General features: G+C 46.1%; 1 protein-coding gene across 1 annotated transcript; it reads left to right on the top strand.

The window, feature by feature from the left end:
• Window positions 1-2,182: 2,182 nt before the first annotated feature.
• LOC134136588 (serine/threonine-protein kinase SBK2-like) lies at window positions 2,183-14,464 on the top strand. Its single transcript, XM_062568503.1, has 5 exons — window positions 2,183-2,269; window positions 4,946-5,130; window positions 12,772-12,983; window positions 13,451-13,653; window positions 13,910-14,464. Exons 1-5 carry the CDS (start codon window positions 2,183-2,185, stop codon window positions 14,462-14,464), a joined length of 1,242 nt encoding a protein of 413 aa, XP_062424487.1.
• The last annotated feature ends 583 nt before the right edge of the window (window positions 14,465-15,047 follow it).

Below are 15,047 nucleotides of genomic sequence, written 5' to 3'. Positions count from 1 at the left end.
GCTGCACTGGGCAGGATGTTTCTGGCACTGGTGAAAGGGAGAGGAATCTGGAGTAAGACTGGGGTGGGTGTTTTGAAGGGGAGGTGGTGATCAATCAGTAATTGGAGGTTTTGGGCATGAGGTGTCCTGCCAAAGCTGAGAAGCACAGCTGGCAGCATCTCTGGAGTGCCAGGCTTAGATGGGTGTGGGCATGTTGTTTGGCCTGGTAGGAGGGGTGGGACATTGTATGTGCTTCAGGAAGCTGGCCAGCAGATTCCTCAGCAATGGGGTAGTGCTGAATGACCTTAGAGCACAAATGGTCTGCGCAGCTGGTGGGCTCCTCCGAGCTCCCTGCCTGTGCCGAGGTGAGCGCTGGGCCCCTGCTCTGCATCCAGGAGGCAGCTCCGACCTGTAGCACCCTGCAGATTGGCTTGCCTGCTTGCTGGGCTGGAAGGGAGAGAAGTGTTGGCAGCTCACGGTTTTATTAATAGAAGAAGATGTAAGAAGGCAATGGGGAAAACCAAAGAGCTATTACCACTCCAGCCTCAGATACTAAGTTGGGTCTGAATAGCACTAAGCAAAGGTGGGTGCTGGAGATAAAAAGACCATAGCTGCTCTCTGCAAAGCTGCCATCAGTGGTGTTCTGTGGAGATGCTTATAGTCAGTTTGTATGAATGTAGATAATATGAGCATTGCCATGAACTGCAACTTTAAAAGAATAGAGACATTCTAAAGCTGGAGGGATGCATCAGTAAGTTAGTGGATCTTGATGTTCATATTTCAGCAGCCTTCTCTCATACATGGCCATTCTGATAATCCTCAGTTCCAGTGTGGTGTCAAGCAGTGCTCTCTTGGTTTCAAACAGGTATTCAGTCTTCCATCACCCTAGAAGCTATTGGTGTCTCTGATGGTACAGAATGGGAACTAAGAAGCCATATGGACTGGGTAACTCCAAAATGAGAGTACAGGCTTCCCACTCAACTCACCTCCTTTGAGAGTCACCAGAGTCATCAATCAGCGATATTGTAGAGGGTGGGCTAACACTGCTGCCAACACTTGAGAAATTCTGTAGCCTAGTAATAGTGCGTTGGAACTGTCAGTCCCCACAGTGGCTGTTCTGGTGCTTAGAGAAGGGCTGGTGGATTTTTTTTTTTTTTTGAAGGGGTATTGTTGAAGTTGAGCAGGCATCTATACACTTGGCATTTTCTGACTTTCGAGCATTTGATACTGCAACTTTATTGCTCCTTTAACACTATTTATATATGCATGATTCCCTCAGAGTTATTTAAAGAACAAGACAAATACTAGTAAATGAAACGGTTTCCCTAATCAGCCTGGAGTCTTTGGAGTCACTTGAAGTGCAGCTGCTATTTTGGCAGGAGTGAAATGAGCTGTTCTGTGTTCACCAAGGAATAGGAAGAAGAGAAGAGAAGGAAGTACTAAGGAGGCGTGGGGAAGTCCGAATTGACTAGACCCCTTCACTAAAGCTACTTTATTCCATCTGTTCCCCATGTAGTCTCTGTCACTGCTATGACTATGACATTGGCTGCCACATCCAGCTCTTAAGAACGTTCATATTCCATCATTATTTTGCATGCTACCTTTCTTGCATGAAAAAGGCATGCAAGGGACATGATATTTATCATGCTAAGCAACATGTCAGAGGTAAAGAAGGAGATATGTGTGCAAAATATTTGCTGTCAAACATCAAAGGCCATCTACAGTGTCTACCTGTGTCACGAAGCATGAATATGCATCTTAAAGGAGCCTTTGCAGGGGAAAACTTTAGACAGTCTGAACAGAAGTAACATGAATATCCACCTATAATTCCTCCCCTCTTCCACCGTTCCTCTTCCGTTCACCTCCAAAGGCTGGCTACAGTGATTGCCTACAGGATGTGCAGATGCACAGCCCAAATCCCTGGGATCAGAACACTTTGTGCTAGTACACCTTATATTGCTCTAAGTCCCTGTAAACCAATCTAGAGAGAGATCCACAACACACTTTGACATATAGCATTTTGAATAGATTCCTTGTGGGTCTGCTCATGGCTCTGGAGACAAATTGTTCTCCAGGGCTAGATCCTCAGGTTCATAGCTGGGACCGACTTTCTGAAAGACAAAGAGAGTCTTACTTATCCCTGCTCTACCTGTGTTGACTTTGCTCAATATTTTGGTAGCCTTCAGGACAAAATATGTGCACAATGGTGGAAGAGCCAAAGAGAAGTGTGCTGCTGGACCTTGTGCTAACAAGCAAAGAAGGTCTGGTTGGAAGACCCAGGCAACCACAGGTCAGTCAGCCTCACCTCCATCCCTGGAAAGGGAGTAGAACAGCTCATTCAGGATGTCATCTCTAAGCATATGAAGGAAAAGAAGGTGACAAGGAGTAGTCAGTATGATTCACCACGGGGAAATCATGCTTAACCAATCTGATACCTTTCTATGATGGAATGACTGGCTGGGTAGATGAGGGGAGAGCGGTGGATGTTGTGTACCTTGACTAGAGCAAGGCTTTTGACACTGTCTCCCATAACATCCTCCTACATAAGTTCAGCAAGTGTTGGTTAGACGAGTGGACAGTGACGTGGATTGAGAACTGGCTGAAAGGCAGAGCTCAGGGGGATGTCATCAGCAGCAAAGAGTCTAGTTGGAGGCCTGTGGCTAGTGGTGTCCTCCAGGGCTCGGTACTGGGTACAGTCTTGTTCAACTTACTCATTAGTCACCTAGATGAAGGGACAGAGTGCCTTCTTGGCAGGTTTGTTAATGATCCCAAGCTGGGAGGAGTGGCTGATACACCTGAGGTGGAGGGAGGTGATCCTGCCCCTCTACTCAGCCCTGGGGAAGCCTCATCTGGACTACTGCGTCCAGCTCTGGGCTCCCCAGTACAAGAGAGACATGGAGCTACTGGAGAGAGTCCAGCGTAGGGCTACAAAGATGATCAGAGGGCTGGAGCATCTGCCCTATGAGGAACAGCTGTGAGAGCTGGGCCTGTTTATCCTGGGGAAGAGAAGACTGAGGGGGGATTTTATCAATGTGTATAAGTATCTGAAGGGAAGGTGTAAAGAGGATGGGGCCAAACTCTTTTCAGTGGTGCCAAGTAACAGGATTAGAGGCAACAGGCCTCAGCAAATTGAACCACAGGAAGTTCCACCTGAATATGAGGAGGAATTTCTTCCCTGTGATAGTGACAGAGCACTGGAACGCGTTGCCCAGAGAGGTTGTGGAGTTTCCTTCTCTGGAAATACTCAAAATGCACCTGGATGTGATCCTGTCTAACATGCTCTAGGTGACCGTGGCTGATCAGGCAGATTGGATTAGATGATTTCCAGAGGTCCCTTCCAACCTCAACCATTCTGTTATTCTGTGATTCGATGGGTAATATAGGTATAGGTATTAAGCTACAGAAGTCCTGAAATGCACAAATGCTGCTTGCATTAGTTGAACTGCAGGCTCTAGGACCTCCAGCAGCTGCTCTTTGCCCAACCCCCAGGCACAGAGAACAGGGAGTCTCACACAGACATGATACACAGTATGTGACATTTTCCCTGAGCTGTGAGAATGTATGACAAGCTCTCCAGATGTACAAGTATCGGATGAGTTGCAGCTGGGAGGAAAGCCCTCAGCTGGCAATCTTGCTGCCAAAGGAAGCTACTCCTTGGTGAGCTGCTGGCAAGGCTGCAAAAGCGTTTTCTTCCCTGAATCAGGTCTCTCAGTAGCTTCTAACGGCATATAAAGTAGGAATGGAAAGCATGGGAAATACGGCTCTGAAAAAAATAGCTGAAAAAGCAGGAAGTCTATGGAATTTTGTTCCCAATTCTAGTAGAAGATTTGAGTTAATGGTTAGAGTGGAGGAGAGAGGCTGAGAAGTGAAAGCAAATGGACAGCGTAAAGCCTGACTATGCTAATCCTCTTGCCCTCTGATTTCTTGCACCAGTTCAGAGTGGCAGCAGACTGGTTCTTCCCAACTCTGTGATGAGAGGCCTGTGCATCTCACCTTGTCGACCTTATGCTGGACAGAGCACTGAGCCATAAGCCCTTGGTGTAACTTCCTTCCCTCACATATGTAGGTAATAAGGCTCAGTCCTGTGTTGGCAATGCAGAGCCCTTGTGATTACAGGGGCTGAACTGCTCTCCCACACTAGACTATCTTTCACCTAAGCCTTCCTCACCATGCTGTGGCCACAAAGGGAGCACAGAGGCTCACCAGGGTGGCTGAAGCCTTGGCTGGTCCCCTGCATGGCCCCAGCATTCCTGTGTCACAGCTGCATGCGTTTCTACTCTAGCTGCACAAATCAGTCCATTTCCTCCGAAGCACAAGTTCTTGCTTCAGAGCCAAGATCTGGGACATGCACGGTGTTGGTGTCCTCAGGGGAGGCTTTCCTCTCTGTGCTCAGGTGGAAGAAAGAGGAGTTAGGCCCAGGAGTGTAGGCTGGGTGGCAGGACTGGGAATAGGTGAAACATCTAAAAACCGTTGTAGTTACCACTAACAATTTCACCTCCTCCATAGTGCTCTGCAGTGCTGGCTTGTGGGAGGAGTCTGAGTTACCAGGTCCCGTGAAGGGGCCTTGAACCAGTTATGGTTTATGTCTAGCCTCTGATACTCACTGATGCAGGCGTTGTGACTGAAATGCCTTTTACCGTCTTGGTGGTCAGGAGAAAGCACTAATAGCCCACAGTATGCTTCTGAGTGAGCTATCGTGCTTGTACGGTTACTGGCACAGCCCCAGAGCAAAGCCTGGGCATCCAGACAGCAAGCCATTCTGCTCCTTCAGCTGTGACAGGGGCATGAGCCTGCAAGAAGGGCTAAGCAGGGTGGATCTGCTGGAGGATCCCTGGGACTTGTGATGTACAGTTGCAGCAGCAGCAGCAGCAAATCTACCCTGAGCCCTGCAACACCTCCCCCCTCCTACACCGAGCAGATGGGCAACCACTTCCTGCTCCTGTTGACCCTCTCCTCCTCCTGGCAGAGGTCACCTTCAGCACAGCAGCTCCGTGACCCCTGGACTGGGGACATGGGGAAGGGGCGGAGCGTCATGCTGAGCCCTGTAATGCCTGGCAGCCCCTCCGGCTGCAGGCGCACAGGGAGCCCAGCCCAGCGGCGGCAGCAGGGAGGCAAGGCAGTCCACGCTGTCATACTGCACTGCAGGAGAAGGTGAGGGGCTCGATGCAGGGGGACAGGGCGTGTGGGAGGAGAAGCTGCAGGTGTAGCAGGATGGAAGAGGCTCGGTAGGCACAAAGAAGGGCTTGACTGGGCACCGCTCATAAAACAGCTCTGGAGGCTCAGGCTGAGGGCGGTGGCACAACACGGAGCGCACCCACTTTTGACTTTTGGAGTCTGGTGTGGTCTGACTGATGGTGAGCTCTTTAGATGGCTCTGCCCAGAAGGTTGTTTTAGACGGGGGTATTTGTCGGCACTTGTGTGTGGTGGGATGGTGCCGTGGTCCCAGCTTGCTCCTCGGGAGGAGACGGTGATGTGGTTTGATCACTGTGAGACTGTTGTGGAGTTGTGTCCGAGGAAGCTGCTGTCCACAGCAGAGGTTGTGGTAGCCTCTTTCCTTACGGACGACACTTGCTTGGGTCTCTCTGGGGCTGTGTGTTTCTGCTCAAGGAGAACATTATGCCATCCTGTGAAGGGAACAGGCAGGCAGGTCCCTCCAGTGAGATTAAGTACTGGCTTGCTGACCGGTTTTAAAAAGTAACCCATAAATCTATCAGTAATAAGGCCACAAACAACCACTGTGATAATCTGTTCCGATCTCCCATAAAATAAGGTTGTTGGACTTTGCCTGTATTAAATGTGGTTTTCACTAGAGTGTGTCTTATAGGATAAATAAGCCATTTTTTAGTTAAAAGTCCCAGTGATGGAGAGAGATTCTTCTACACTGTTTGATGAGTTTTTTAGTCCTAAATATTTTTCTTCATAAAACGTGCACTGCACTTGAAGTCTGAAACTGCTTTGTTTCAACTTCAGCTATTGGTTTTGATTATAATGTTTTTACTTAATGGGAGAGCCCTTTTTAGCAAACTGCTAGTACTCATGAAAGTACATACAGATGATTGAGTCACTTTTTTACTATCTATTTGCTAGGCTAAAAAGACTGCTTTCCTGGAAATTTCTCATGTACTTGTCAGCCCTTTTATCATTTTCATAGTTCTTTTCTAACCCTTCTTCAGTCAAACTGTGGACACTAGCACTAGCTTGATAAACTGTGATCTCATGTATACCTTTAAAAAGATAGTAAATCCAATAGCTAATACTGTTGGCCATCACACATAACTGGCTTCCAAAATAGTTCAGGAAATTTGCCCTAGAGAAACACAGTAGATTCACTTCACAACAGTAAAATTTTAACATTTCAAAAAATACCATACAAAAATGTAGATAATAATACAAAACAAAGCAAGGAGAAGGAATGCATTTCTAATAAAAATACAAAATCCAGTGGGACACAATATTCTCAACTCTAGTGTAGAAATCATTGGCAGGTAGCCAGCTCCTCAGAAATGAAGCTTTCCTGCTTAGCTGAATTTCAGAGATTAAGTTTCAGACTGTCTCAGCGTATCTGTGTGTAGAAACCTCTGCAGAAACTAGAGTTCAGAGCAAGAGGCATATTGCCTCTAAGGCATGTGATCTTTTATTGTAACTCTTTTATTATAAATCTTTTAATATAACTAATATAACTCTGGTTTATTGTATGTAAGCTGAAAGGCTATACCTATTTTTTGTTTATAGCCAAGCTCATTTTCTTAACATCTGGGAAATTCTAGTTTGTCTCTCGTTTCTGATGTTTCATCCACCTGATGCTTTCCTGATGTACTCTTTAGCAGAGTGAACGCAAAGGTGGAAGCTGCAACATCTGTTACTCTCACACGTTTATTCTCTTAGCCTTTTATCTGCGTCACTTAGATTGGTATCTATACTGTACACTATTTCTAATGCAATTCTATATCATCCTACACATTAAAGCCTACAAAGAAAATGAGGCTATTCTAGGTCTGCATTTCTGTGTTTACACAGTGCCCATTTTATCTACAAAACAGCAGGAAGAACTTACACTGACCTAATTAACATGATATACTGATATTTTTTTTCAGTCACTTGGTCCTAGGCTAAACTCCCTTCATCTTTATTTGTTTGAAATACTTTCATGTGTGTGCACATGTGTGCATGTGCACTAGTTTTATCAAGCAATACTTGCCAGTAAATAGCATTAATCTTTCTTCTTTATTATTAAACTGACCTCATATTTATGTCATTACAAACATTCTGAGGATGATTTCAGTGTTTTCTTCTAAATCACTGACAAAACTAAGAGCATTATAGCAGGGTTAAGATTTAACAAAATTGCATAAGATGGGGACACCAGTAAAAATGATAATTTCCACCAAACTGAGTCTTGCAAATTTGCTGATTTTTAAATCCTTTTAAAATGTGTGGCTTACTGATTCTGATCAGCGCCAGGATAAATTTGTGCAAATAGTTTTCAGGGAATGTTCTCTGAATAACATGTTTCTGGCAAATGGTAGATGAACCATTACTAATGATTTGGAGGCTAATGGAAAATCCCTGCAGATTGGGATCCTTACACAGCTCCTCCCTAAACAGAGATACATATGGTGGTTGATAACAACAGAGACACGGAGTGAGCTGAACTGCTTGATACACTAAATCCATTCAAACAAAGTGTGCTTTATTGAAGGCAGTAGAAAAGTATTCAGCTAGGAACAAGGCTGGAACATATGCCTTTGGAAAGGCATATGAAGAGGAACTGTATGTCTTCCCCTGCAAAACAGTATTTTGAAAAAATGCCAGAGTCATAATGGATGTGTGAATATGAGTTCTCAGTGTGAGTACGAGTTTGCAGGGCCCCTGAAAAAGAAGTCTTGGGGTCACAGCAGGAGTGCAGAGGGTGGTTCTTGCTCAGAGCCTCACAGTACAACCCTCATAGTAGTCAATGATCTAAAATGGGGTCTGAAAAACTGGCAAGAGGTCAGAAAAGAGCCATAAAGTGATCTGAGAGCTGGACAAAAGGCCTTGGTCTGAGAATTGGACAGAAAGTACTTTGAAGGAGCTTAACCAGCAAGAAGACTGAGAGGTGTCTTGATCAAAGGATATGAAGATTCTTATTCTGAAGTTCAAAATGTGACTATAATTTCTAGAAAGATGCCCTACCTGTCTGTAAATTAATCTGGATGCTACAGAAGCACAATCTGATGGTTTGTGAAGCTTATGTAAGGAGTCAGCTGAATACATAGGCTGAGTTTCAGGCTGTACACTGTTAGTTTTACTCAATCTAAGTAGTTTAAATTATGTCCTCATGAGCTACAGTCGTACCTCTGAGCACAGTGGATATAAACCCTACAGCAGTCAGGAGAAACATAAGAAATGCTAATGGACTCTTTTTTTCTAGGGAAGGAAGCTGAGCAGCAGGTAGCTAAATTCAAATTAGGATATGATATAAATACATAACAGTAAGGATGTTACTGCTAACTTTTCCAGTAGTCCAAAGCTTGTCTTTGGATCAAGCCTGCATGTTTTTTGGAAGATATGCCCCCAAAGCTGTAGTTTATTTGGCTTGTCTCTGCAGAAGATCAGACTAGAAGATAGCCCCTACTCACCATATGCTCATGGACGTTTTTAATGGTGTCATAGCTCTAGTTCTGATATAATGAGATTACAATATAGGCCTGTCTGTCTTTGATATGAATGAAGTGCATGAACAAATATGAAGGGCTTTTCTGACCTTATTAATTAATTAATTAGTATCAATCCTTTTGGTAGAAGAGTCAGAATGGCACTACCTAGGCTGAGACACTGTATCCCCATAGGCTAGCCTTCTCAGGAGGCTGGGAAGTATCTCCTGGCAGTGAAAAGGGTATGAAATTTCTTGTGAGCTGTATATCATTTGGCCTCAGATCTTCCTTTTCCTTGGCACAAGTGGATATGGCTGCACACTAGTGTGGGTTGTGCAAAGGACATACTGGATACAAGATGGGTAAGAATGAGCAATGTCCAGAAGACAAGAAGGGATCAGCTGGGACATCTCCCATACTAACACACCTCCAGCTCTGATGAGCACAAAGCCAAAGAAAAGCTGAGGAACAAGGAGCTGTGACTCCCAGTCTCTGTGTGGGTTTTTATCCTTACGGTGCTATGCAGCTGGCACTACTGTACCTTTCACTGTGCCAAGAGACCTCAGGACACTGTACTTAGTGATTTTTCAGGGATCTGAGGACATCTTACATAGTGGCAGCCTGGAACCAGGATCTGTAGCGGGGATGAAGCATAGGGAGGACAGTGGGGGAAGAGCTAGTTTTGAAAAGGACCCAGCCCGTCCCTTCAACACAGTACAGCCAAATGCTGAATGCCTTCCTGGCCAGGGCTCTAGAGGCCTCCTCCCCAGGACCTGTCCCTGGGCAAAGAGCACTGAAGAAGGCAACAGGAGTAGAGCACAGAGCGCTCAGACACACTCTCCTTGGCTGTGTCCCAAATTTGGCCCCCATCTAACTTCCATGGCTCTATTGCTCTGGAGCTGTGGCAGTGGTACCCTAGAGAAAGACCTGGAAACTTTGGTCATCTCCTGGGTTATGGAGTTCTGTAATCACTTTCCTCAAGGGCAGCAAGGGTCAAATCCTGCAAAATTTTTCTGGAGTTACTGCAGCTGGGGCTTTCCTTGTGTGAGATCCTTATTGGATAAAGAGGACTGTCACCGTCCCTCATATTCTCCCCATATTCTCTGGCTGATCTGTTTTCCCCGAGCTGGTTATTTTATTTCACTTTGATTCTCTGCACTGTATCCAGACAACACATGCCTTGAAGTAAGGTTCCTGAAAGGTGGAGTGGAAGGACACAAGAGTTTTGGGATATTTTTAACTGTAAATGTTATGTTATATATGTAAATGTTATAGACTGAGATGTGTTGACTTCCAGAACTGGGGTGAGAATCAAGAATGTGCAGAGAAGTGTATCCTCCCATTCACAATAAAAAGCTTTCACACTAGTAAATAGGAAATAATAAGTGAATCAGATTATAAATAATACCATACAAATAAGAACTAATTAATAAGTATATAGATACTTGAAAATTGTATCATAATTGAAAGATAAATTAAGTGGATGCAGCAAGAAGATTCTAATGTTTGGGTTATATATCACTAACAGGTGGTCAGCCCATAAGGGAAGAAATTTCATCTAATTTAAGTTTGAGAAATTAAGTTATCTGAGAAGATCATGAACCGTTTGCTGACAAGAACCTGTATATGACCATGAATTTGATAAAGGACAAATACTGTCTTGTAGTAGAGATGTTCTTATAATTTATCACAAACATTAAATCTATTTTATTCTGTACAAGGGAAGCAGACATTTTTCCTATTGTTCTATTTCCTATTTGGTAACTGTAACCTATCTAATATCAAGTTCGTGTATTTCAAAGGTCTATTATGCTTTAAGCTTTTCTCTATATTCTTAGCTAGAAAATTTTTAAAGGCTTTTTCACATTGTTCTTTTTAATGCCTAAACGTGACAACATTGGTTTGCAAATATCAGTAGCAGAGTGGATCCACTGGCAGGCTCTGTAGGGCCCTTTTTATGTGGAATTTTGCATGCTGTGATGACTGAGCAGAAAACAGGAGAACATCAAAACAAAATCTCTAAAATATTTTCCAGACTGGCTTTCACTGTGATGTCTCCCCAGTCTTTTATTCATCCCCTTCTATGCACACACTTGTTCAATATTGAACTCCCTATGGACTGTCCTAAGTTTGCCTGCTGCTGCCTCTCACATCAAGCCAAAGGCTTTTCAGAAAACTAGAGCCAATTACTTGACATTTGCAGATTTGGATGACATTTAGCAAAGCAATCTAGGAGGAAAGGGAACAGAAAGGAACTCTCCCACAAGTACTCCTGGGCTGTTATACAAAACTGGCCTTTTTGTGCTTTTCCTAAGTTTAAATGATTGTGTTGCTAAATTACTGGGTTCCTCCATGTGACCAGATGTAGCAGCAGTGAAGGCTAGAAGCTGAAGGAAGCACCATAAGCTCTGGTTACAGACAGAGCAATATAAAGCCTAAGGCGATTCTCATTTGTATTCCCAGAGTGCCATCTGCCTTTACAGTTAGAAAAATATCCTTCCCCAAGAAGGGAGGTGGTCATCAAGTGAGTCAAAGCATTTCAGGGGATAAGATCCTGAGCTTGTAGATGCTGAGGTGAGCCACTGGTTTTATAGTACAGCTTTTTCTTGCTCTCTGCTTGTTAAGATATATCTAAGAATGCTGCAGTCCTCAGGATCTTGGGTTGCATCTTGAGCTGTGTTAGACAGAGCATTGCCAGCAGTTTGAGGGAGCTGCTACTTCCCCCCCCTATTCAACACTGGTGAAGCCACACCTGGAGTGTGCGTCCAGTTCTGGGCTCCCCAATACAAGAGAGACATGGAGCTACTGGAGCAAGTCTAGCAAAGGGCCGCCAAGATGATAAAGGGACCAGAGCATCTTGCATATGAGGAAAGGCTGAGAAAGCTGGGATTGTTTAGCTGGAGAAGAGAAGGCTTGGGGGGGGGGGAGTTCATCTTAACTAAATGCATAACTACCTGAAGGGAAGGTATATAAAGAAGATGTAGCTAGACTCTTCTCAATGGTAATGAGCGACAGAACAAGAGGCAATGGGCCAAAATTGGAATACAAGAAATTCCATTTCAATGTAAGGAAAAACTAAATTACGGATGATTGACCACTGGAACGAGTTGCCCAGAGAGATTGTGGAGTCTCCCTCTTTGGAGATATGCAAAACCCAGCAGGACATTGCCCTGAGCAACCTACTCTAGCTGACTCTGCTCTGAGCAAGGGACTTGGACTAGACAAGACCTCCATAGTTCCCTTCCAACCCCAGCTATTCTGTGATTCGGTGGCTCTATCTATGTCCTTGCTCCGAAGCAAGGATGGGCTCCCAGGCCCGGGGTGACTGAGTGCCCATGTTCAGAGCACAGGGAGGTAGTCAGGAGGAGAGTGCTGGCACAGGTGGTTTTAGAATGCTGCCTTGTTGCTAGCTAGAGAGACTGAAAAAGACATTTCTCTGATATGGGTCTGAAGTAGCTGGCTCTAGCTCCAAATGCCGCCTATATCTGAGCTTCCTTCCTGCCTCAGTTTCTTGGCTGAAGAGATGAGTGACTTTGGATCAGAAATGTCAGCAAGTATGTGAGGCACTGAGCACTTTGGCTTGCCCAGAGTGCACTACCTTGGACTAGTAATTTGGTATTTGTAATTTTTATTTGTAATTTTGGTATTTGTCATGGACTAGCTGTGCCTCTGCCTAAGGGACAAACCTATCTGTGCTGGTACCTTAAGGACTTTCTTCACTACACACCAGGGCTGGGTTTCAATGTAGGCAGAGGTGGTCTTTTAGCAACAGGCTAATGAGAGCAAAAGGACTGGTTTATGCTTCATGATCTGAGATTCTGCTAATGTTTTGCTCCTAACACCATAAAGCATAGAATAAGAAGAGACCTAAAAGGCCAGGCTTTAGGACTGACACAGAAGGATGGTCCAGAGACTTGAAATGAGAGGTGCTAGGGACTACAATTAGAGGGACAGAGGCAACTGGCTGGAGGTCTCCTTCAATACACAGACCTTGTATGCAGTGAGGGACTTTGCCCAGATGTGTACTGTACAAAAGTGCCAGCTCAACTCCAGCATTGCTGTGAGAGTGCTCAGATTAGATGTTGTAGAATACCATAGCATGGTTTGGGGCAGGTCTGACATAGTTCTCTCTGTGCATGTTGTGCTCTTTCTGACTCAGGCTGTCTGTGTTTTTTCTGCAGCACTCAGCAATGGATGAGAGCTCAGGTGCGGCAATGGTGGTGACAACTGCACCAGCTGTGCTAGACGAGCTCCTGGAGATCACAGCCCAAAGCCTGGTGCGCATGGAGGTTGCTGAGCACTACGAGGTCATTCGGGAGCTGGGCAGGGGCAAGTACGGACACGTGGTGCTAGTGACCCATAGGCAGCGAGGTGAGGAGCTGGCTCCACCACTAGAGCTTTTGTGCCTTGCCTCCTCTTCCTTTGGCTCTTGGGCCTTGCCTCCTGGGGATTGACTGCCCCAGGCTGAACTGAATTGTGGTCCTAGGCCCATGGGCAAGGTATGTGGGGAGGATACAGGTGCTGGTCGGGGCCGGTAAGGCCTTTTAGTGCACTCAAGTTCCTGACACCACTTCTCCCCGGTAGTCTCGGATCAGACTTTCAGGCCCATGCAGCCTGGATTTCCCTTCCTCCACCCAGTGCTCCTGTGGCTTAAAACTCAAGCCACTAGCAGTGCCTATTTTCATATTGAGTACCAATAGTGATATATCTGGAGCATTGGGCCAGAGACCTCCATACGGCTGTGAGATTCCTGCCCCGTGGCTGCCTGATGCCTTCTCTATCTGGTCTTGGTGTGAGTGGTTTTCAGGGGGGATCTAACCCCTTCTCCCTATCCCCAGGGACTCCCATGGCTCTTAAGCTGCTACCCAAAGCTAGTACCAAGCTGCACACTTTTCTGTATGAGTATTGTGTGGCACTATCCCTTGCCACCCACCCTGCTATCATCGGGATGTTTGGAATAGCGATTGAGTCCAGCCAGTACTACGGTTTCCTCTATGAACCAGCACTGCACAAAGACCTCATCTCTATCATCAAACCACGGGTGAGTGTTGCTACAAGGGCCTGGGAACTGGGACTGTGCCACTTGGCCCCTATGCAGACTGGCTGGGTCAGAGGGAGAGAGAAAAAGCAATGGGATATGGGTCTCTCACCTCAGGGAACTTTGAACCATCTTCAAGCTTGCAAGACCAGAAATGTCGAGGTCTTCCCTAATGCAGAGGAAACAACTGAGAGCCCAGCTGGTAGGGCTGCTAAGATGCCATGTGTATGCAATATTACCTCTGTCTGTCCCTGTGCAGGATGGGATCCCTGAACCAGCTGCTAAGCACTGTGCCAAGCAGCTTGCGAGTGCACTGGAATTCATCCACAGCCGGGGACTTGTGTACCGTGACGTCAAGCCCGAAAACGTGCTGCTTTTTGATCCTGAATGTCGGTGTATCAAGTTGACTGACTTTGGGCTCACACGGCCTAAAGGCACCAAGCTCAAACTAGTGGCTGGGGTAATTCCCTACACTGCTCCAGAGCTGAGCAACACCACCAATGCACAGGGGCTGCCCATTGACACCAGCTTGGATGCCTGGGCCTTTGGTGTACTTCTTTTCTGTCTACTGACTGGCTACTTTCCCTGGGAGCAGAGTCTGCCAGAAGACCCTTTCTTTGAGGACTTCATGCTGTGGCAGGAGACAGGCTTGGAGACAGACCTGCCTCGCCATTGGAAACGACTGACAGCTGAGGCTGCCCTCATGCTGCGAAGCCTGCTGGCCCTAGATCCTGCCAAGCGTGGCCCTGTCAGTGGGGTTTTGCGTTATGTTGATTGCCCTTGGCGACTGGAGGAGGCTGCTGTGAAGCCTTAGAGCATGCCCTCTGTGGGCAGAAGGAAGGCCAATGTCACTCTGTGAGGGTCTTATGGGCCTGGGGCATCAAAACGTGCCTCCAGAAGACTAGGGACAAGAGGCTGTGATGAATAATAACCCACACAGCAACTCCTCCACAGCACTGCTCCCCTGCCACTATGGAGCTAGGTTGCCTCCCCAGCTGAAGATCCTTACCTCATGGCTTACTGACATCCAGTGCCACCTCCTTGTGTTTCCTCAGGGCTTGGAAACATCTGTGGCTTCTTAGCAATGACCTCCTTCCATGTGTGGAACACCCACCTACTTCCCAAGCATTGGATCTTCAGGGCAGTTTCTAGGCACTGCAGTACCTGCCTTGTCCTAGAAATAGAGCAAAACATATATATTTGTGTTCTTTATGTGGCTCTTTTTCTCTCATAATAAAATGCCTGAGCAGGTCTGTTTGTTGTGGGAGAACAGGGGCATGGCAAAGCCTGTGGCCTTTTCAGAAAACTCTTCTCAAGGCAGGGGCTGCTCCTGAATTCTCCTTGGGCCTCCACCAGGACCCTTTAGGGATGGATTCAGGTTAGTGGGCTGGAGGTGC

The sequence above is a fragment of the Rhea pennata genome, chromosome 2, assembly GCF_028389875.1.
Source record: "Rhea pennata isolate bPtePen1 chromosome 2, bPtePen1.pri, whole genome shotgun sequence".
Lineage (NCBI taxonomy): Eukaryota > Metazoa > Chordata > Aves > Rheiformes > Rheidae > Rhea > Rhea pennata.
This window is presented reverse-complemented; position numbering and strand designations above follow the sequence as displayed.